General features: G+C 37.9%; 1 protein-coding gene and 1 long non-coding RNA gene across 3 annotated transcripts; one reads left to right on the forward strand and one right to left on the reverse strand.

Annotated features, from left to right (window-relative positions):
• Positions 1–14,920: 14,920 nt before the first annotated feature.
• On the forward strand, positions 14,921–23,359 carry LOC135105800 (protein SREK1IP1-like). 2 transcript variants are annotated; one of them, XM_064014337.1, is made up of 4 exons: positions 14,921–15,180; positions 20,382–20,512; positions 21,949–22,056; positions 23,061–23,359. In XM_064014337.1, the coding sequence occupies exons 2-4, from the start codon at positions 20,396–20,398 to the stop codon at positions 23,262–23,264; spliced, it is 429 nt and encodes a 142-aa protein (XP_063870407.1). In that variant the 5' UTR covers positions 14,921–15,180; positions 20,382–20,395; the 3' UTR covers positions 23,265–23,359. The 2 variants fall into 2 exon arrangements, with proteins under 2 accessions (XP_063870407.1, XP_063870406.1); XM_064014336.1 differs by having other exon boundaries at positions 14,922–15,155.
• On the reverse strand, positions 16,895–21,099 carry LOC135105802 (uncharacterized). The gene is made up of 3 exons (XR_010271011.1): positions 20,364–21,099; positions 18,801–18,956; positions 16,895–17,645 (listed from the first exon to the last, which is right to left on the reverse strand). It is a non-coding gene; the product is annotated as an uncharacterized LOC135105802 (long non-coding RNA).
• Positions 23,360–24,340: the final 981 nt, after the last annotated feature.

Below are 24,340 nucleotides of genomic sequence, written 5' to 3' on the forward strand. Positions count from 1 at the left end.
TGACACACACACACACACACACACACTCTTTACACACTGATCATGTCAAAAATACTGCTTAAAAGTTAAATACTTTTCAGTAATCTAATACAATCGTATAGACAAAAGAAAAATTAAATGAAAGACATAAAGGACTTGGAAATGAACGAGCGAACGATCGCTTATCCTTCCCCACCTGAAACTGAAGCCACGAAGACGAAATAATAAAAAAAAAAAGAGAGAGAGAGAGAGAAAAAAAAATAGAATAAACAAAATAACAAAAAACAGGTCTTAGTCACGCCCCGCAGGCAGCTGACGGCGGGGAAAACATAGATGCATAAAAATACCCGTTAAAAAGATGACACAAAACTAATAATAAAGAAAGAAGGCAGAAGCAGCAACAAGCTGTCACTCGCACTCCCACGGCCGCTTTGTTCCAAGACACGCCCGATATGCCTGGCTTGATGGGGATTAGGCCGCCGGTTGAAGGAGGAGGAGGAGGAGGAGGTGATGGAAGTGGAGAAGGAATACGAAAAAGATGGAGAAGAAAGTATACACACAATTAGTTGCCGACATGAAGGAGGAGGAGGAGGAGGAAGAAAAGATGAAGAAAACACACTCACAATTAGTTACAGACACAGAGAAATAGGATGTCTTAACCTGACAGAATAGCAATATTAATAATAGCCTTGCATAACCTAACTTGACCTATCCTGACCTCACCTCAGCTGATTTGGTCTAATACAACATGAGAGCTAGCTAATGCATGTACTGTACCTAAGTAGTTCTGGTGAGGTGACGTAAGGAGTTTTGTTTGTGCTCTTGTTGTTGTTGTTGTTGTTGTTGTTGTTGTTGTTGTTGTTGTTGTTGTTGTTGTTGTTGTGTTTTGTTTTGTTGTTGTTGTTGTTGTAACCGTCATTGTCGTTAGTGTTATGTTATAATCATCATTATTGTAATTGTTGTTGTTGTTGTTGTTGTTGTTGTTGTTGTTGTTGTTGTTGTTGTTGTTGTTGTTGTTGTTGTTGATGATGATGCTGCTGCTGTTGTTAATGTTATGTTGCAATTATCGTTGATGTAATTGTCACTGTTGCTGTTATTGTCCGTATTGTTGTTGTTATTGTTGTTGTTGTCGATGCCGTTATTATCGTTGCTGCTGGTGTTGCTTTCATATTTTGATTAATGTATGTGCATCTGAGCAATTTTCAAAACCCATACTGCAACGTCATTCCTCCTCCTTTTCTACCTCCTCTTCCTCCTTACCCTTATTCTTTCCCCCGTAAGCTATTCCCGTCCAAGCGTCCGTCCTGCTCACCTGCCCTTCTCCCCTTCGCTCATTAGGTTCCTTACGCATCTTGTCGGAGCGTTCGATGAGATACATTGATACAGCAGCTATGTACTTATGTGTGTTCTTTGTATGTTCTCCATTTCGTTCATTGTTCTTTTTTTCCCTCTTCTTATCCAAACTATTATCAATTATTCTTATCAATTAGAATATTAAATTGCGTGAATTCATATAAATATTCTTCATCGCCAGTATCATCATAAATCTTAAGTTGTCTCTCTTATCTATTTTCTTCTTTCACCTGTTCATGTCTTTCTTCTTGTTCTCTTTTACAAGCTAGAATATTGAACTATGTAGATTCATTAAGTTTTCCTCATCGACACCATTATCATAAATTTCAATTAACGTCTCTTTTTTTATCTTATTTTTCCCCGACTTTCCCTCTTTTCTTCCTTACTCTTTTTAAACTATATATATTTTCTGACCACATCCATATCAATTTCCTTCAGTGGCAGCAGTGTCATTACTTTCAAATTTTCTCTCCTGTTGATAGTTTCTTCCACCGTTTTCCTTCCCTGCACGTACTGGTCGCTGCCTTATTGGAGATGATGCTTCGATATTTCCCAAGGTGCGTGGGGTTGAAAATGAAGAATTATTACGCGCCCCCCTTTTTTTCTTCACGTGCATACTGCCATCGCATTTTTTTTTTTTTTTTAGGTGGTCTTGATATTTCCTAAGACGCCTGGGGTTGAAAAATGAGGAAACATTACTGCGACAGGCGAGTGTTGGCGAGATAATATTTTTTCGTGCGCTAAGCCAGCAAAGTTACGAGGCTCAGAGTTCATCTCCCTCGATACTTCTTAGGACAGCTTAGGTCTTCTCTCCTGAATCAGTTATCTCTTCATGCACCCGTGTTTTTAAATGTGTAAATGCTGCGGCGCCTTGCCATTACTTTTAAAAATGTTTTAGTGGATGTTACTGAGGTTTTCAAGAGTGTTTTCATAATTTCGGTATCAGTTTATTTTTTTTACCACTGCACATTTTTTTTTTTTCTATAAAACGCCTATAACTTTCTAAGACACTTATTTTTGGCTGTATAATAGTACCTAAGATAGTTCTGTAACCTATGAAAGATAACCTATCTCTTTTGTGTGTGTGTGTGTGTGTGTGTGTGTGTGTGTGTGTGTGTGTGTGTGTGTGTGTGTGTGTGTGTGTGTGTGTGTGTGTGTGTGTGTGTGTGAATGCAATTTTTTTTTTTCGTACTCCGAATTTTAATGAAGGATAACCATGGCAGAAAAAAAGTCAAGTAAAATTCGGTATCATTACTGAGAAAAAGAAACTATCAGAACTTGGCCATTCATCCGTGTAACCTTTAAAAGTATTCCCAATGGAAGCCCATGCCGTTTTGGAATGGAGCGCATGAAGAGTTGTAAATTTCCCTGCGAGCTCATTCCATCGCCTTCAATACGTGTAGTTTCTTAAAAGGCTTATTCGACAACACTTTGGCCTTGAGAAGTCTCTTACACGCTTTTACACACACACACACACACACACACACACACACACACACACACACACACACACACACACACTGATCTTTTATGCAGTTTCTTACAGAGTCTCTTCTAAGCGCACTTCATGGCATTATATATCTTACAGACTCATTTACACACACTCCGTCCGTTTAAGAGTTTTTTTTTTCTTTCATCCTATGCAGCAAGTCGAAGCAATAAACTTAACGATACACATTTTATCCTGTTTTTGCCTCGCCCTAGATACATAACTTTGCATCAAGGTTCCCGGAAGTTGGCTGCCGGAGATGATCAGTGAACCAGCACGCCAAGGTTCGTCATCTTGTGCGGGTATATGACGAAGACATGTGCAAGGGAGATATCGGAAAAGTGTTGGACACGGTGACAAAAACGCAAAGGCCTGGAAGTCTTTACCGACTGAACCATCACACACGCAGTTAAGTCTAATGGCAACATTCCTGGCAGTTAGGCAAACTTTTCGCTTTTCTCTGGATACGGCTAAGGTAAGACTTATTTGTTCTGAAGAAAAGTTTGGGGGTGTGATTATAAGAAAAAAAATGTGTGTGTGTGTGTGTGTGTGTGTGTGTGTGTGTGTGTGTGTGTGTGTGTGTGTGTGTGTGTGTGTGTGTGTGTGTGTGTGTGTGTGTGTGTGTGTGTGTGTGTGTGTGTGTGTGTGTGTGTGTGTGTGTGTGTGTGTGTGTGTGTGTGTGTGTGTGTGTGCGCGTGCGTGCGTGCGTGCGTGCGTGTGTGTGTGTGTGTGTGTGTGTGTGTGTGTGTGTGTGTGTGTGTGTGTGTGTGTGTGTGTGTGTGTGTGTGTGTGTGTGTGTGTGTGTGTGTGTGTGTGTGTGTGTGTGTGTGTGAGCTTTGTCTTCAAGGAACGATGTCGATGCGGTGTACTATATACAGGTAATGCTATACCAGGCATTCCTCTCTCTTTCTGTTGTATTTCCCGTTAACTTCCCCTGTATACTTTCTCGTGTCGTTTGATAAGTCTTATTCGCTCTGTTCTTTTGGATGACGAGGAAAGGCGATCACTGTTCACTTAGGCGAGATGGAAGGCTGACGCTCCTCACTGACATAGGACTCCGGCCAGTGCCAGCTTAAGCACGGTTTACACTCTACGATAAATTGTAGCGATTTATTGTAATGAAAAGGTTGTTACAGTTTGTCGTTACGTGTAAACAGGAGATCGTAGCGATTTATTGGAGTTGAAATTGGATTGAGTGGTTGGTGCCAGCAGGCTCAAATCTATATGCATCGTAACGACAAGTTTGAACGTGTAGCTAATAAAATATTATGTTTCTGAAAAATAAATGCATTATAACTGTTTATTACTTTACCTGTATGAAATTCTTGAGCACTTGGTAAATAGCCTTGCACGTTTCTGGGATTATTATTGAGAGAGAGGGTTTTGATATGGCTGTTGAGTATTCCATGTCTTTTAAGCTTCTTCCGGTTGCAAGGAATCTTAGGGTAGCGGTTAATTTTTCATGTGGAGATATTGATTTTCTCATAACTGTGTCTTGTTTCCTTATTAATGGAGAAACTAAATTTAACAATTCCATATAAGTGTCTTCTCCCATTCTCAAATAATTTCGCCAGTCATTCGGCTCATCTCTCAATGTATCCAACAGAGTTATATGAGAAAACACTTGTTTTTTCATTAACCAATCACGGCTCCATTTCCTTTTTGATTTTCGTTTTTTTCTTGATCTTTTTCCCACTAAACACATCCCAAATGCAGACCACCATAATGTTTCTTCCATGACGGTCAAGTAAAGACTAAAAATATTGGATTAAAAATCGTTGCATGTAAACGCTCTTTCAATCATCCAATAAATCGTTACTATCTCAGTGTTCAATAAATCGCTACAATTTATCGTAGCGTGTAAACCGTGCTTTACAAGCACTTCTCTAGAGAATGGTGCGATATGTTCTTATAAGTAAGCCAGTGTTTTGCTTTTATGTATTCGTTTTACCTACAGTTTGATCACAACATCAAATTCAGGACACACTACTTCACAGGATGGTTTATAGCAGCACTGATCAAATAACTGATATATAGCAGTGGCATAAACTTTTTTTGAAGTGTTCCCACAATTATTTTCACTATATTTTTTTTTTTCTGGCTTTTGATAAACGTGTGTGAGTTCTACAGTCATTGTTAATTCCAATTGTGCCAATCAGATGGCTCGCCTTATACAAGACGTGAGTTAAATCACAAACTATAGAACTGTTAAATCACATACTAAAGAACCATGTTTCTTAAAAGCATAAGAGAGGGACAACATGGCGCGATAAGCGCTTGTCAAGCAAATGGTTCATTAATTGTTCTATACTTATAAAATCACCCGTCATGAAATAAGGGATGATGAATTTAACTACTCAAACCATACCGTTTATGCACGCACAGCAGCCTAGGTAAATAAATAATAGCATGCAAGAACCACGCTCTCCACATCAAAATACAGCGAGACAAAACCGTTCTGAGTAACAACTGAACTGAGAACGAAGGTCCCAAGTTGGAGACTAAACATATTTTTCTCTGCCTGACGCTTCTTCCTCCCCGTATGGAGATGGAAATAACAAGATTTTCCTTAAAAAAATATATAATCACATACTGGTATATTGCTAAGTGCGCTGGGTCCGTTGTCTACATCGCCTTTTCCACACCGATGGAGTCAAATTTACATCTAAAAGTAACGCTTTCCAACACGAAATGGATAACTCCCACTGAAAAAATTTCGAGATTTTAAAACTTCTGCCTCCATTGAAATGTTATATATATATATATATATATATATATATATATATATATATATATATATATATATATATATATATATATATATATATATATATATATATATATATATATATATATATATATATATATATATATATATATATATATACATATATGTATGTATGTATATACTCGTATATATATATATATATATATATATATATATATATATATATATATATATATATATATATATATATATATATATATATATATTACCATCAAGAGGGAGCACTGGGCAGAGGTGGATCGGCCTTAACCAATCTACAAACTCTGTGCGTTAAAACGCGTACTACTAAACATATCAAAATTATGTGTTTCATTAAACATATTACGTAACGACTGCACGTCAGCCACTACCCACGCCCTCCCCTGTCACTGCCTCGGCACGTTAGGAGAGGAAAATTGCAATTAGACGCCAGTAGACCCAAACGTGGCAGGCACGGTGTAATACATATGTGATGAGCTTACGCCCTCTATCGTTCCTTCCCATGAATTTGTTAATCTTTTCTTGAAGCTTCCTATTGACTCTTCACTAGCAACCTCAAAACGAAGTTTATTACAGTAATCAACCACACTATATTTTGAGAAACAAACTCTTACCATCTCTCTTCCTTTTTCTTTTAACTTATCCAATATGAACCCGTTACTCCTTGTCCATCTAGACCACTAACCCTAACGATCTCATCTGTTGCTCCCTTGTTGAATCCCTTACGTCACTTAAATAACCAGTTCATTATTTGAAAGTCAATTTCTTCTCTTTTTCCTAACTTAATCTAACCTGAATGTTACTCCTTGTCCCATCCATACTACTATTAGCCTTAATCTTATCTGAATCTCCCTGGTTATACTCGTATCTTTCATAACTCTTAAACACCTTATTCATTAATCAACCAACCTATGAGAAAACTAATTTCTTCCCATCTCTCTTTTATTTCCATACTAACTTCATGATAATGATGTTATCTAGATCTCTCATCTTACATCTCTCATGTCACTTAAACACCTCGACTAGATTCACCCTTATCCTACGCCTCCCCATATACGGAAAGTCACGTGCAGAAGAAAATGCTTAACATTGTACTATGGATTCCAAAGTGAACTGAGCCACACAAAGTGAAACATACTGAACACTGAGATATAGGCGAAGATTCCACTTGCGGGGTACTCACGGCCTTGGTCTGTGGTGATGGTGGTGGTGGTGGTCGTTGCGGTGGTGATGGGGTGTTCAGCCTCGCCCTTGTTGACGGTAAGGATGAAGGAAGGACAGCAGCAGCAGCAGCACCAGGCTTTGTGTGACCTGATGTGGTCGTCCCCGCAACACTCTCTCTCTCTCTCTCTCTCTCTCTCTCTCTCTCTCTCTGGAAAAGATAAATACAACAATCAGAGGGATGGACACACGTTTAGGTAAATGAATGAGCTGAATGAAAACACCGACAGGAAATTAAAAAGAAAAAAAAAGTGTTATGGGGCGGTGAACGAAATGAGCTAAACGTTCATTCATTAGTAACAGTGTTCATGAAATTACTCAGCTTCACAGGTAAGATAGAACAAGTATTAATATAAATGTTATTGTATGTAGCTATTTGTATCACATGAGAGAAAGAAAGAGAGAGAGAGAGAGAGAGAGAGAGAGAGAGAGAGAGAGAGAGAGAGAGAGAGAGAGAGAGAGAGAGAGAGAGAGAGAGAGAGAGAGAGAGAGAGAGAGAGAGAGAGAGAGAGAGAGAGAGAGAGAGAGAGAGAGAGAGAGAGAGAGAGGAGGGGGCTGACTTGTAGGGTAAAAGCTTTATAGAAATCTTATCATGGCCAGGCGGGTGTTGGTGAATGGGAGGGAGGAGACGCCTGGCCTGGACGCGCCCCGCCACAAGGCAGGAGGGGCACGGCGGAACTAAGGGAGGATTCTGAAGGAGGAAATGTGGACGTGGCAAGGAACGGGGAGAGGAAAGGCAGGAAGGGAGGAAGGGACTGTGCAGAAAGACGAACACACGCTTAAAGGGAAAGGGAAGTTTCGAAGGAAGAAAGACGAAAAGGAAGAAAGGAATGAATGAAAAGGAGGAGGAGGAGGAGGAGGAGGAGGAAAGGCAAGAGGACGACATGAATAGGCACTTCGGAATAGCAAAAAATTTAAGCAAAATTTCTTGAAGAGGCGACAATAGCTAGAAGATTTTTTAGTTAAGAAAACACCTTCATGGAACTGTTTATCATGAGGAAAATTATCTTACAGTGTCATGTACAAGTTGCCAGTACTTCGTGATACCCACTACCGAAAGGTTGACATTTTCATGTTTGTGACCAATTTTAAGATTCTCAAACGTTTCGTCATCTTTTTCTCGACAACTTTCCACAAGCTTTACTAGAAGATGATGGAGTCTTCAGGAGTGTTTTCATGATTTCAGAGGAAGTTTAGCAGGGATTACACACCATTAAGGGAAAATTGCCAATTCATATTTGTGGCCTTTGAAGACAGAACTCATGAAAGTCTGAAACGTTTAAGAATACCAACCATAGATCCAAGTATATTTGGATATTTACATATTCACACATACACACACACACACACACACATGAAATGATATTACTCTACACACGTACATACATTTCCGTCAACGTTAATCTTTACTTGTTATATATGCTTCCTTAATGGCAACAACACACACACACACACACACACACACACACACACAGAGAGAGAGAGAGAGAGAGAGAGAGAGAGTCAGCCATGCATTCAGTGGTGGGCATCATGGTGTGAATTACAAGATGGTGTCTAGACGTAAACCTCAGGCCGATACAAGCTCAGGCAGGCATCTATTTGGTTTATCTGGTTTTCCTTTATGATATCCGGAATCCCTGATATTTACTCCATTCCTCCTGCGGTATGGAGGTAGCATGGCAACACAATTCACGGCTGAGTTGGAAGAATACTGCCACTATGTACCCCGCACATCGTTCAAGAATAAAAGGGGACTGGGAATCTCCTTTGTATATTTTTTTTTTTTTTTTTTGCTGTGACGAGAGAGGGCGTTCAATGTTGTCTCCTTTATCTTACGGGAAATCTTAGTTTGGTGTAAAGATTTCGAGACAGACCTTACTTATATTAATCAAAGAAGCATCGATTACTATCCCGATGACAACAACTTTTAAAAGGACTCCTCTCCAGGACACACTTGCATAGATCCTCTCCCTCTCTCTCTCTCTCTCTCTCCACATTAAGCACGCATCAGTCCTGTCGACATACGTGCCATGAACACCAGCGCAGCAATAGGATGAGTTTATGAGCCGCACTGCGAGGTCGTTTGTGCTGCCTTGCCACCCCCGTCTGGCAGTGCTACATTGTTATAGGTCTGGCAGTGCTACAGGTCTTGTGCTCAGACCAAATTTCTTCTCTAAGATCTTAAGCATTCACTTTTATCTGACATACCATCGATGAGTTGAGTATTGTGATTTTAACCCACCCCGGTTAGGAGGTTACAAAATGTTAGGTTAGATTAGTTTACCTTATGGGGCGTCAATATGTTAGGGGAGAGGGGCGGGGATCAAGAGGGGAGCATTGGTTGAAACTGCAAATTTACCTGTCTGATTTCACCTAAGTAATGTGAATTTCCAGAAGCCGACCGCTCACTGAAATCGCCACGGATGTTAAGTATGGTATGTACCTTCTCCATAGCTAAAAAATTTGACAGATCGGTCTAGAGCAGCTATAATCAAAATTAACCAAAAAGGGGGTGCCCCTGTTAGGAACCATTCTTTTATGATGTGTGTTGCGAAACTACTCCTAAATAAATTTTCATTTATGTATTTATTTATTTATTTATTTATCTATTTATTTGATGTAAGAGGGTCACTTGCCAAGGGAAACAAGAAAAAATCCCAATGAAGTTTACTTATCTCTTTTATATATATATATATATATATATATATATATATATATATATATATATATATATATATATATATATATATATATATATATATATCGGCAAAGCCAACGTGTTCTACAGAATATACAAGTTTCATTATTGTATGTGACACAGTTATTATAAAGAATAACTTTTCATTTTACCAATATTATATTTTTTAGCACACCGATGAGGATAATGTATTGATCATCTCTCATTCTCATGGAAACTTCCCCTCCTTGAGGAAAGAGGGGGCGCCATGCACACAAGGTTAAACAAAGGGAGGCGCAGTGCTGCCAATAAGTTTGGGAACCACTCACGTACACTAGCTGCATTATTGTTGCTGCCTTGATAACCGCTGGCCACAAAAACTACGAGCATCAACAGCACTGTGTCCAGAAACAGGCGATGAAAGAGATCACAAGAGGTAGGAGATTTTCCACACTGTGACTTGAACAGACACTAGGAGTTTGGGACAGCGACGACAGGCTCCCTCCCTATGCTACTGGGAGACGGCTAACAAGAATGGAAACAGAGGCAAAGCACAATACCAAACTGGCAATTTGTTAAAGTCATGCATCCAGCCACTAGATGTCACTTCAACGCGGGAACTTACCTAATGTCTGTCACACAGGGTGAACCTGTCATTGACCTATCCCCTGACACACTCTTCCTAACATTTACTTATTAGGCCCAGTGTGTGTGTGTGTGTGTGTGTGTGTGCTAACAGCTTATACATGTTGCCTCACGTGGGTAAACAATACACTTATTGTCAGTGATGTCTTTCAGACATATTATAAACTTGTTCCACCACATTTGATAAAACTTGAGAAGAACCCATAGCAGTCAATGGGTTAAAATAATGCTGGAAACAATGGACATTAGAAAGGATAAGACTGAAACCTGCAGGTTGAAAAAAGTTCATACAAATATTTAATTGCTTTAGTTACTTGATAAGAATGGAACAGATACGACGAAGCAGTACGCATGATTTCGAGGGCAGTTTAATAAGTAGGAAGGCTACCATGGAGTGAGGCCAGATGCAGAGTTAATAAACATAAGGTGTTATGAAAATACGGAGTGCCATGTGCATGTACCTAACGCTAGCTATATGTTGACAGTGTACTGTAGATCAAAATTAACCAAATTATAAACTATATGGATTAAGGAAGGCAATACAGGCGGGTTTAGGCTTAAAAACAGTTTTCTGAAATACTTTATCATTTTTTTTAAATGAGAAAGGGAAAACTATACGAAACTTGATAGTTTAATCATTGTATTGATTATGATTATTGTTGTTGTTGTTGTTATTATCATCATTATTATTATTAGTAGTAGTAGTAGTAGTAGTAGTAGTAGTAGTAGTAGTAGTATTGTTGTTGTTGTTGTTGTTGTTGTTGTTTAATATATAGGAAGAATAAGAAACCAATAGAAATGGGTTATTTACCTGAATAAAAGTAGACCCTCATTAGAATGATCCTTAACCATAAGGGATAATTTTGAACATGGAAAGTTTATCGTACCCAGGGCCCATATTTGATCCTTTAGAAATTATTAAAAATAAATAAATTAATTAATAAATAAATATGTAAAATTTTATTCACTCTCATTAGAACATGAACATGAAAGTTAAACTTATTACCCTATGGTGGCTTCAGGCATAGGGCAGGGGTATTAAACACAAAGTGGTGGGGGTGTCACGAGTGCCATTCCACTACTGAGCTGGTTAGGCTCAGGATCTTCCGTGCATCAGGGAATAGTTTCAATGGTCATGAACAACTTGTAGGACAAATTGTAGCTGTTCCTTATTCTTTGTCAGAAGAATACTGTACTCTTGTGTGAGAGCAACTCACCTCTCAGCGTGATTGTTGACATCACTGAAGACTCTCTCTCTCTCTCTCTCTCTCTCTCTCTCTCTCTCTCTCTCTCTCTCTCAAAAATACAGTCTCAGCTTTTGAAAGAAAGCATTATAGCCTTTGAGCAGAAATCAGGGAGGATGGCTTGAGAAATTCCACTCCGCGAAACACTTTCATCCACTCTTCTCCGCTTTCATGTTGTTCCACTGCTTTAAGCATCTCTTGTTTTGTCTCAAAGAATGCTGAGGCAACAAACTCCTCCGACAAATATCACTGATAAGAGAAAATGCCCAAGAGCTACCTTCGCCACAAGGTTATCATAAAAAAAAATTAAAAAAAAAGCCTAGGTGTTTTTCTTTTTTTATTCTATTTTACATATCAAAATTTATTTCTATATCATATTGATAAATAAGGTCCATATATGTAGTATACATATACATAAAAAATGTAAAAGTAGTCAAGCCTGACCCGTTCATATATTGTATAGTACAACTTAACACAGGCTTTGCCCAACCGGACCAACCTGTATCAGTACGACCTAAACAAATGTCTGTTCTTTATTAATGGAAAGTGTCAAAATCTTTCAAGATCTAACTCCCCTCGTGACCTCTGACACCTAGCCAAAAACATCTCCAATAACTTTGCTTCTTCATTTCTCCCTCCTTTATTTCAACCTGATGGCACCACTGCCATCTCATCTACTTCTAAAACTGAACTCTTCGCCCAAACCTTTGCTAAAAACTCTACCTTGGATGACTCGGTTTATTCCCCACTCCTCTATCCTCTGACTACTTCATATTACGCATTAAGATCCTTTGCAGCGATGTTTTCCATGTCCTTGCTGGCCTAAATCCTCGGAAGGCTTATGGACTTAATAGAATCCCTCCTATTGTTCTCCAAACTGTGCCTCCGTGCTTGCATCTTGCCTACTCACTCTTTCAACTCTATCAACATTTATCTTTCCTTCTTGCTGGAAGTTTGCCTACATTTAGTCAGTTCCTAAAACGGGTGACCATTCAAATCCCTCAAACTATCATCCTATTACTTTAATTTCCTGCCTCTCTAAAGATTTCAATATATCCTCAACAGGAAGATTCTTAAACACCTAACACTTCACAACCTTCTATCTAATTACCAGTATGGGTTCCGTCGAGCCCGCTCTATTGGTGATCTGGCTTTCCTTACTGAGTCTTGGTCATCCTCTTTCAGAGATTTTGGGGAAACTTTTGCTGTTGCCTTAGAAATATCTAAGGCTTTTAACAGAGACTAGCACAAAGCTTTGATTTCCAAACTCTATCCTTCTCCCCGTAACTTCATCTCAAATTTCCTTTCTGACTGTTCTATTGCTGCTGTGGTAGATGGTCACTGTTCTAAATTTATTAACAGTGATGTTCCTCAGGGTTATGTCCTATTATTCATCAATGATCTAAACCAAACTTCTTGTCCTATCCAATCCTATGCTGATGATACCATCCTACACTTTTATACTTCTTTTCGTAGACGTCCAACCCTTCAGGAAGTAAACAGGCCACGCAGGGAAGCCACAGAACGTCTGACTTCGGATCTCTCTAAAATTTCTGATTGGGGCAGAGCAAACTTAATATTGTTCAATGCCTCAAAAACTCAATTCCTCCATCTATCAACTCGACATAACCTTCCAGATAATTACCCCTTCTTCAGTGACACTCAACGGTCCCTCTCTACTACACTGAAAATCCTCAGTCTGTCGTTTACTTGTAATTTAAAATGGAAACTTCACATCTCATCTCTAGCTAAAATAGCTTCTATGAAATTAGGCGTTCCGAGTCGTTTCCACCAGTTTTTTCACAGTCCCCGCCCCCTCCCCATCCCAGCTGTATGCTTCATATGTATGGGGTTTCCACTCATACCGCTCTTTTAGACAGGGAGGAATCAAAAGCTTTTCGTTTTATCAACTCCTCTCCTCTAACTGACTGTCTTCAGCCTCTTTCTCATCGTCGCAATGTTGCATCTCTTCCTGTCTTCTACCACTATTTTCTTGCTAATTGCTCTTCTGATCTTGCTAACTGCATGCCTTCTCTCCTCCCGCGGCCTCGCTGCATAAGACTCTTCTTTCTCTCATCCCTATTCTGTCCACCTCTCTAATTCAAGAGCTAACTAGTATTCTCAGTCATTCATCCCTTTATCCAGTAAACTCTGGAACTCCCTGCCTGCTTCTGAATTTCCTCTTTCCTATGACTTGAACTCTCAAGAGGGAAGTTTCAAGACACTTATCCTTTAATTTTTGACGACCTCTTTTGACTCTGTCGGGAACCGGCAACTCAGTGGACCTTTTTCAATATATTTTTGTTGCTCTTGGTCGGTGTCCCTCCTACATGAAAAAAAAAAAAAAAAAACACTTCAAACATTCTTGTTTAACTCTAGATTACTTTTTAATTGCTTATTTAAACTGATTTACATGTAAATATGAGGAACAAACAAAACAAAAGCAATAAAACCTCCCCCATTTTTTTTCTGGGTTTGTTTGTTTTTTCATCCCTGCTTCGCCACAGTTTCATCCTCACTGTGATATTCGTCCATTTTTTTTTTTCAGGACCCGAGTATTGTTCTGGGGTGTTGACACAGCTCATGGTGCTTCGTTCCAGTAATGGAGGTAGATTTTCGTTGCAAAGAGAGTCATGTTTTTGAGGTCATATTCCTACCTTGGAGCCAAATTAACTTGAATTGAGACTGGAACATACAAACCTTGAGGAAATAGATGACTTTTGACATCCACCTAGCCTGGTGAATGGAGCCTAGAGTCATGAAACGAATTCTGCGACGTCAAGGAGGCAAGCTCAACCTCAGCAGCAGCCGAGGTTGAGCAAGCTGCAGCACGCGCTTGTTGGTCCTCTTTTTTTTTTTTTTTTTATCTTAATGAGCTTCTTTTGCTTCAAGAGTCATGTCAACTGATCCCATGATGCCTCGACGCCCTGGCTCAAGCTGAGCCAGAGGAAAGGCTTTGTCTTCCTCCATGATGAGAGTGCATTTGCATGTGCAATGTCAAAGAGATGGTTCCCCTCTCAATGAAATCCTCATAACCCCAGGGCCTCAGAGGTCAAACCTACAGGGCTGTAGATAACATTGCCAGGTTCTAAACAACGAGCCACACAACGCTACTAGCGAAGTCACCCGTACATGTACTCACATATGTGCTCATATGTAATCACATATGTACTTATATGAGGCTACCTCATACACACAGCTTGTTCATGTGCTCACCTGTAGGGCTGCTACATGTACGCGCTCATAATATATATATATATATATATATATATATATATATATATATATATATATATATATATATATATATATATATATATATATATATATATATATATATATATATATATATATATATATATATATATATATATATATATATATATATGCAAAACCTCACAAAAAAGAAAAATACAGAAAATATCATTCAATTGCTTATGTTTAATTTTATTTCTTCTTTCATATAACAAAAAAAATTGATATGGAGGGAATAACTGAAAAAAAAATCAGCAACAGGTAAAGATGGAAATACCTGTCAGGGAGCCGTTGCAAAGGCAATGCCCAGAAACTACTTGTCCACTTAAAGCTATTCAAGCTGAACAGGTCAAAAGAATAAAGATCACAAAATAAATCTTTGCCGGATTCGATAGAAAGAAAAAGGAGGAAGACTGCAAATAAATGTGCTGGATTCGGCCCGAGGGATTTGGCGGGGCCAAGGAGTCAGTTGGTCTATCAACACTATAGTGACAGTATTGGTTCCTGTCTGCACTACTGGGAGACGTGAGTGGCGCGTGTGTTGCCTCATGTATGTGTGTATTGAGAGGGAGATGAGTAAATTAGATATCATTAAGGAGATCAAGGGTAACAAGTATGTTAGAATAGGTCAGTTAACTCCGTTTTGGGAAGGTTTTAATGTGTTAGGTTAGAGTTGTGAAAATATTGACACTCGAGCGTGACCCTGCAACCCACGTTTGTTATTCACTGCTTGATATGCCGCCTGACTGGCCCTCAGAAATTTCAATATTGTTGATGCCCTATCGGCAATCGTGGAGAATGTGGGTCCCGCCTGGTTGGGCCCCACTGCCCGCCGGTGTGAGTGGCCAGGTATGCATTTTTGTTGCAGTGTTGCCACGCTGAGCTGGCGTTTATTGTTCCCCTGTGTATACATTAGTTGCCCATCATAACATCTCACTGAGGGGTATTCTTTTACTCTTTCACCAGTCTCAACATGGCTTTTCTTACCATTCTCATCAGATAGACTTTGTTACTCAGTAATTTGAACACCATATATGCCCAATGTTTAAATATTCATCTGTATTTTTGTGAAGCAAAGTTAGTTTAGTTAGGTTAAGTTATATTGATTTGGTTCTGTTAGATTACTTTGGTTAGGTTAGTTTTTTTTTTTTCATGGAGTGACACTGGACAAGGACAACAAAATTATAATAAAAAAGAAAATGGCCCACTGAGATGCTGGTCCTTGAACAGAGTCAAAAGCAATCTTCAAAAATTAAAGGATAAGTGTCTTAAAAAGGATAAGTTTGGTTAGGTTAAATTAGTTTGGTTAGGTTAGGTTAGTTTTGTTCGGTTAGAGTATTTTGGTTTGGTTAGATTACTTTGGTTAGCTAAGGTTAAGTTATTGTGGTTAGATAAAGTTAGCTTACTTAGGGGGGGGGTTAGGTGAGGGTGTGAGACACCTGGCCACAGTGAACGGCTACCTAGTTGTAAGGGCCAATCTATCTTTTTCATGTACATATCAGTCTGTTTTGCATTATTAATCTCCTTTTTTTGTTTTTATTGCAAATCATTTGTTTCTGAGGGGATGGTTGGTCAGTGGGTAAAAAAACAATAAATAATGATTTGCAGGAAAAACAACAGGCATATTAATTCAAAACAGACCAAAAAATACCAGAAATTAATAGTTTCATCTGGAATAGAGAGACTACTGAAAGAGTAAAACATTTTCCCATGGTGTCAGGCTACCTTGCAATGGCAATACTGCAACATAGATGCATAGCCGCAGGACCCACTTTCTCCACGAGTGCCACACTATCCAGCCAGTTATGTTAGCTATGCTCTGTGCATAAATGTTTACCTGGCCTGGTGCATCAGCAGTGTAGCTTCCCGCTACCTCCGGCATCTCATGGGTGTGGATGGGAAGTCCGCCTGGTGAGAATGGAGCCATCCAGCATGCCATGTACAGTAAAACCTCGATAAACCAAATTATATGGGGTGAGGTGGCTGACAGTTTATCCAGAAGTTCAGTTTATCTGACAAGACACGTTTTTGGCTGGTTTCTGTGTACATAAACATGTGTGTTTATTGTTATTTACAGCATATTTCTGAACACATTATAACCCCTAAGATAGATATTTACAGCATGTTTTGTTATTGCTGTACACAGCACACTAACTGGTCACTTAAGAGTTTATCTCACATTAAGCTCACTTAACTGTACATAACACACTGGTTACATAAGAGCTACCATAATATTATACAGTCATACCTTGGTACTCGACCGCCTCTATACTCGACCAAATCGGTGCTCGACCAAAAAATTTGAGTAGAAAATGCATCGGACCTCGAACAGATTTTCGGTACTCGACTAGCCGAGTCGACCCGAACGCGCTCCTCGGCCCTTCTCGGCCCTTCTCGGCCAGCGGGTAAGCGTCAGTTCGACTCAGACCGCCAGTGGAGTAAGACGTACGCAGTTTGTTCGAGTATTTCTTCCCAGATTTAAACTTTTTCGTGTTGCTCTAGCCCTTAATAATGGGTCCAAAGAAAGACAGTGATAAGGGGAAGGCAAAGAGGAAAACAGTGAGGACCACTATTGAACTGAAGAAGGAAATTATAGCAAAATATGAAAGTGGTGTACGAGTGTCCGACCTCGCGTCGCAGTATAATATTTTAGGTATTATAATATTTTAGGTATTTTTCTTAATGGTAAGAACGGATTAAAATACTTTCCATTATTTCTTATGGGAAAATTGGTTTCGGTGTTCGAACAAATCGGTGCTCGACCACCACCTCAGAACGGATTATGGTCGAGTACCGAGGTACGTCTGTACACTGTACTACTAGTGTACTTTTGCTTGTCATTCAGAGTCTGATTCAAAGATGTTGGCTGGTGGCTCTGGTGTGATTGGGGATGGAGTGGAGCTGGGCAGACTGGCTGAAGAAGTTGATAAGGGTGTTCAAGTTATCCAATATTCAGCTTATTCAGGTTTGGTTTAGGGAGGCTTTAGTGTATTGCATGATGTCAGGGATGATGACCTGAAATTATATGTCAACATTACACATGATTCAAATTTTATTATTTGGAATGATCTTAATACATACCAAACTGATATAAATACCCTTTTCCACTGTGGGAACTTTTTAGACTTCACTCGCCCTAATGCTTTCCCAGCCAACACGCTAACACAGAAAGCCTGGATAGGTATAATTGTAAATAACTGATAACTTAGCTGTGCCACATGTAACTAGCAGGGAGCTTTGATGGCTGGGGTGGTGATTCCAAGACGCTGGCATCTACTACCAGTGACTGTGGTTGTGATACATAGCAAAGATGGACTCCTTGCTGTTGTGCAGGTTTCCAGGCTTCTAAATAATTAGCAACTTAAGGAAATTTACAAGTCAGCAGGAAATTTACAAGTGAGGACTATAGAGGGATAGAGAACCGAACTGGTGGGCAGCTGGATGGCAACTGTTACTGACAATAAGGACCAAGTCCACAGCTTGGGTCCCTGTCTTGCCACATCATCAGAAACAAAATGCTACTTAGATCCACAAACTTTCTTTCCTGATTTATTTATAATAGTAACTAATACTTAGATTGTACTATATTAACCTTAGTTACCTTTTAATATAACTTTACAGTTTATATACAAATCACACCATAAACCAAAAATACCTTGATAAATGCATGATACAAGTGGAAATTTCCACATCCATGTTGCCAAGTCCTGGGGTTTAAACATGAATATAGATAAATGTATATTGTTACATTTTACTAGAAGGCCAATACCTTGGGATATTATTATTCACACTGGTAAGTACCACTTAAACAGTTCTCTAATCCCTATTAAGGATTCTGCATGTGATTTAGAAGTACTAATTGACACTTCTCTTAAATTCCACCAGCATATTGCCAATATTGTAAACAAGGCAGGGGGACTGTCTTGTAGTATCTTCAAAGCTACAATCAATCAAGAGGTTTCCTTTATGGTCCCCCTATATGTGTCCCATATTCATTCACTATTGGAATATGCATCTTTATGAAACAGGTTACATTAAGGACTTACAAATGTTAGAATCAGTTCACTGCAGATGGACTAAGAAAATTTGTGGACTCGAAAACCTAAACTATACTACTGTATGAGACTTAGGACTTTAAAATTATTCTTTGTTAAGGGCAGACTACTATACCTGTGCTTCCTCCATTTATTATTGAGTTGATTATTATCATTTTCTTCCAGGCATATTGTCTTTGGCTGCTGTTCCATGCTTTAGCTTGTATACATGGTTGGATTTCCATCTCATAATCCAGATCTCATCCAGTTTATGAAAAGTTTGTCCAGAAGCCTGAAAGTGAATAAATCTTTGATATAGTGATGGTTTGCTCTGATGTAATTTGTAACATGTGGTGGTAATAATAAGTTTCATTTGCCGTGCTTTAGATCTCATCAATTTACCAAATTTGTAGTGTGGTATAACCCATTTCTGGCCCTTTCACATCTAAAGTCCACACTTTAGTAATAAGTAATCAATAATTAGTAATAAGTAATCAACAGTAGCTGAGTAGAGGGTCTGGCTTATAGTCTGTAAAATTACAAAATGAATGAATCAATAAAAGAGGGAGGAAAAGGACAGAATTGCTAATGAGCTGGACAGTAGCCATATAACTCTGTCAGTAGTATAGGAGTGCTGCACCTCACCAGATGATACAGTGGTACCTCAACTTATGAGTTTAATTCGTTCCATGACAGAGATTGTAACTCAATTTGCTTATATGTCAAATCAATTTTCCCCATTGAAATTAATTGAAATGCCATTAATTCATTCCATCTCCCCCAAAAAACACCCCAATTTTTTTGTTACATGTTTTTAAATATAGTTAATTGTTGGTATAAACAAACCTCTGTTTACCAAATTTCTATCTATCTATCAAACACTAATTTTATTTTATGAAACTGCAAATTACAGCATATTTCAGAATTATCAAATGCTTCCTTTATTTTACAAACATCCTATATAACTCTTAAAATGTGGGAGAGTTGGCTGACACACAGCCAATTGCATGTTTGGGAGATGAATTATGGCAGCTAGTGAGTAACCTTGACAATGGCTGATGACATTCTCTCTCTCTCTCTCTCTCTCTCTCTCTCTCTCTCTCTCTCTCCTCTCTCTCTCTCTCTCTCTCTCTCTCTCTCTCTCTCTCTCTCTCTCCTCTCTCTCCTCTCTCTCTCTCTCTCTCTCTCTCTCTCTCTCTCTCTCTCTCTCTCTCTCTCTCTCTCTCTCTCTCTCTCTCTCCTCTCTCTCTCTCTCTCTCTCTCTCTCTCTCTCTCTTTCCCTCTCCCTCCCTCCCTCCTTCCCTCCCCATTTGTGTCCATTATATCGAGGGTTTACTGTAAGAAAATGTATTTATAAATAACAGATGTATAAAAACACATGAAGTGAACAAGTGAGATGAGAAATGCTGGGCAGATGTTGTGGTGCTTGCTGTGTCAACTAGTGGTGGTGTAGCTGAAGCTCACTCGTATCTCAGATTTTAGTTTGCAACTCAAAGCAAAAAGTTGTTCAGGCAACAGCTCGTATCTTTAAAAACTCATAAGTTGAGGTACCACTGTATATGAAGGATGGAAAGTCTAATTATTTCCTCAAAACAATCTACCATTGCAACACCACTCTATCTTCTCAAAAATAAAGCATATGTATGAATGCAAGAAGATAAGTAACTCCCAAGTGGTATTGTTGCACCTCTTGATTTACCTTATTCATTACTTGCAGCCATGTGATTGGTGATGGAAGACCGTCCTCTTGCTCGTATTGGCCCCACAGGCGGGGGAGATGTGAGAGCTGCCTGCAAGAAATGTGGTTATCCTGGTCATCTGACATACCAGTGCAGAAACTTTGTCAAGGTAAGCATTTTGAAAATTGGTAACTAACCTACAGCATATGAATCTAAAGACTGACTCTAACTATGATTTAATTTTAGTTTTTCAACTAAATTAAGCTCATCTAAATTTCCATGATTAACTATAATTTGCTTCAGCATTTGAGTGACATTGCTGCTATAGGAAACTGAACTGTTAGTATTTCACACCAGAAGTACTGTAAGAGATGAGTCTTGTTTTGATACTTATAGTAAATGTCAAACTGTATTTATCACAATGAAACATATCTAGGAAACTGGTAAAACATCCACTATATCATGTCATAATGAGCTTACTTATTGTGCATTAGTAGCTATCACATGAAGAATGTAAGGAAAGATATAACTCCATGAGTCGCTCAGGATAGCCAAATTTCCATAAAAACAGATCTCAAAAGTTCTGACAACCTAAGCGTTTGCATCATCACATTTTGTACACAGATTTTTAATTCAAGTACATAATTATTACCATCTTCTGTGTTACCATTCCTCCTTTTCCACTGAAAAGGATATCCATGGTTACTGAGATGGTTTGAAATGCACTCCATAAGATCTTGCATCTAACAAGTTCACATCTACATATCTAATGATCATGTATCCAGTTATACTGTTGGACTTCTAATGGGGAAGTTTTAGATATAATGAAAAAAAAGTTCTGGGCACATGGTCAAAGTCAGCCACCACCTTGATCAAATGCTTGATGTCATTGGCAATCCACCCTCAAGACACATCTTGTCTCTGGTCTCATACCTGAGTCTTTGCATTATATACATGGTACTAGCACATCAGAATTTCTGTGGTGTGAGTAAACATGCTACTTTTGATATAGAAAGTAAACCAAGAGTTCTTTAAAACCTATGCAAAGAGAGTAATTGACAGAGAATTGGCAGTTGTCACCAGGTATGTACATATTTAAATCAAACACTAACCATGTGGAAGTTTTACAAATCCTAATGGGAATTAAGAACAAGAAGTAATGAGAACATAAAGACTTTTCTTGAAGACAATTGTGGTTACTTTTTTGGATTTCTTGGGAATGAAAAAAATTTAGTGGAAAGGATTTTTTTTTTTTTTTTTTTTTTTACTCTGTTCAGAATCAAGGTCAACATACAGAGTGGAATGATAAGTGATGGCATGTTGTAGATTTTTTTTATACCTATATGTCAAAGAATGGAAGGAAACCTACACTTTTTATTTTGAAAATATCTCTTCAGTACTCACCCTGTATAATGTCACTGAATCATAAACTTTATAGCCATGTCTATTAAAAGAAAACATATATGATCAATCATACCATTATTATTTAGTGAATAACAATCAACTGCTTTTGGAAAAGTCTATTTTAGCCTCAAAACATATAGTATGTAGTATTATGAGTGATATGCCTAAGCAACAGATAACCAAACCAGGTCTTCTTTATAGGTGGATCCAAAGAAGGATGTTGTGCTTGATGTGTCTTCGACATCATCTGAAGAGAGTGACCATGACACTCCTCTCACTCAACTGCAGACACAGGAACTAATGGAAAAGGTAATTGACCAGGAACAATATACATTATATTTAGGAAATGTGCTAGTACATTTGTAAGGAATCAAATGAAATAAATTTTATCAGTTCTTTTGAACAATTTAATGCTGAATTTAATATTTTATTGTTTCCCTAATGGTGTGAGGACTGTTATGTACTCTGTTCATTCATAGCTTGCAAATGGAGCCTAAGCTACTTTTTTGTCACTTCATTGTGGATTGGTCCATTGTTTAGCTAGTTAGCTTGTCTCTGTTTTAGTGTAAATGTTGATCTATTGTTGCTACTCACACACACACACACACACACACACACACACACACACACACACACACACACACACACACACACACACACACACACACACACACACACACACACCTGTCAACATTGGAACAAAGAAAAGAAAGGGGAGATTTGATACTGATATATAAATTGTGGAATGGAGTGGAAGAAACTCACAATGAGAAACTAGTTCTAATAGAAGAAGGGAATACCAGATGCACACAAGGACACATCAGAAAACTAAGAAAAGGAAGGTGTTTAAGTAATGTAAAGAAATATAGTATCCCACAGCAAAATACAGAAGTTTGGAACAAGCTAAGTGAAGATGTAGTATTGGCAGTGAGTGTGCACAACTTGAAGAAAAACTGGACAACTGTAGACATGGAGATGGGACCACACAAGCATAGCTCAGGCTCTATAAATTACATCTAGGTAAATACACACACACACACCATAGAGAGAGAGAGATAGAGATGAACCACATTCTCTCTCTCTCTCTCTCTCTCTCTCTCTCTCTCTCTCTCTCTCTCTCTCTCTCTCTCTCTCTCTCTCTCTCTCTCTCTCTCTCTCTCTCTCTCTCTCTCTCTCTCTCTCTCTCTCTCTCTCTCTCTCTCTCTCTCTCTCTCTCTCTCTCTCTCTCTCTCTCTCTCTCACAAGATCCCATGAATATAACTCACTGAATTTTCTCTGCCTGCTCTCCATAATATAACTGGTACTTTCATCAGGCCCAAAGGAATCAGAACTTGAAAAAAGAAAAGAAAAAGAAGAAAAAGAAGGAGAGGGAAAAATCTGAAAGCAGAAGTAGGAAAAGAACTCCAGAAAGAAGGAAGAGATCACAGTCTTCAAGTGATGAGGATAGAAGAAAGGAACACAAGAAAAAACATAAAAAGGAAAAAAAGAAGAAGAAAAGGAGCCAATCAAGAGAGTAAAAAAATCATATTATACTGAAAATTGAAATGTTTCATAAAAATAAGTATGTTAAAATGTAAGAGAAAAAAGAATAAAGGGACATGACTGATAAAAAGAGAGTTGTTTTATAAATTATGCTTTTTGTGAGATTCTTTTCTGCTGTTCCATTTCAGACAACTTCCCAAAAGCTTCAACACATTCTATTAATGCTCTTGAAAAGTAAGCATACAAACAATATACAGGTATATACTTTCTTTATTTTTATTTTTTTTATTTATTTTATTTTATTTTTTTATTTTTATTAATTTGCTTCTCTTGGTTTAATTTTTTCAAACATCTTGAAATTAAAGTAAGACTTGGATACTTTATTACTATTAAGTAAGAAATACACATTAATCTCCTACTGACAATTATAACTGAAGACATATTACCAATGAAAAACAGCAGGTAAGTTTGGAAATAAGCTGAGAAAATATCCAGGTTGGAGAAAAATAGTGTAAGTAAAATTTGAAATATATATATATATATATATATATATATATATATATATATATATATATATATATATATATATATATATATATATATTTTTTTTTTTTTTTTTTTTTTTTTTTTACGATACTAATAAACAATGGTGAAAGTATTTCAGTGTTTTGTAAAGAATAATTATTTTCTATAAGTTACTAATTTAAATTTTCCCAATAACATTATTATTATTATTATTATTATTATTATTATTATTATTATTATTATTATTATTATTATTATTCTTGCTGTATTAGTTTTTTTTTTCGTAATGCAGTTGCTACATACATAGGATATTAGATATTTGATTTTATAATCATAATAAATCAAAACAAAAAATATGGTTTTATCCACATACCTTAAGATAAAATTCTTAAAAGAAAAAAAAAAAAAAATAGGGCGATGGTTGAGAAGTATCTACGATACCCCTGAAAGGTGAAAGCGTTTTCTTTAAATAATCTCGGTTGGGCCCGTACAGGCGGCTGGTGTGGTTTGCATAAATCACACACACCTCAACTGAGAAACTATTGACTCCTGATACTTACAAAAATAATGTGGCCATACCAAAGAA

Source organism: Scylla paramamosain, chromosome 12 (genome assembly GCF_035594125.1).
Source record: "Scylla paramamosain isolate STU-SP2022 chromosome 12, ASM3559412v1, whole genome shotgun sequence".
Taxonomy (NCBI): Eukaryota; Metazoa; Arthropoda; class Malacostraca; order Decapoda; family Portunidae; genus Scylla; species Scylla paramamosain.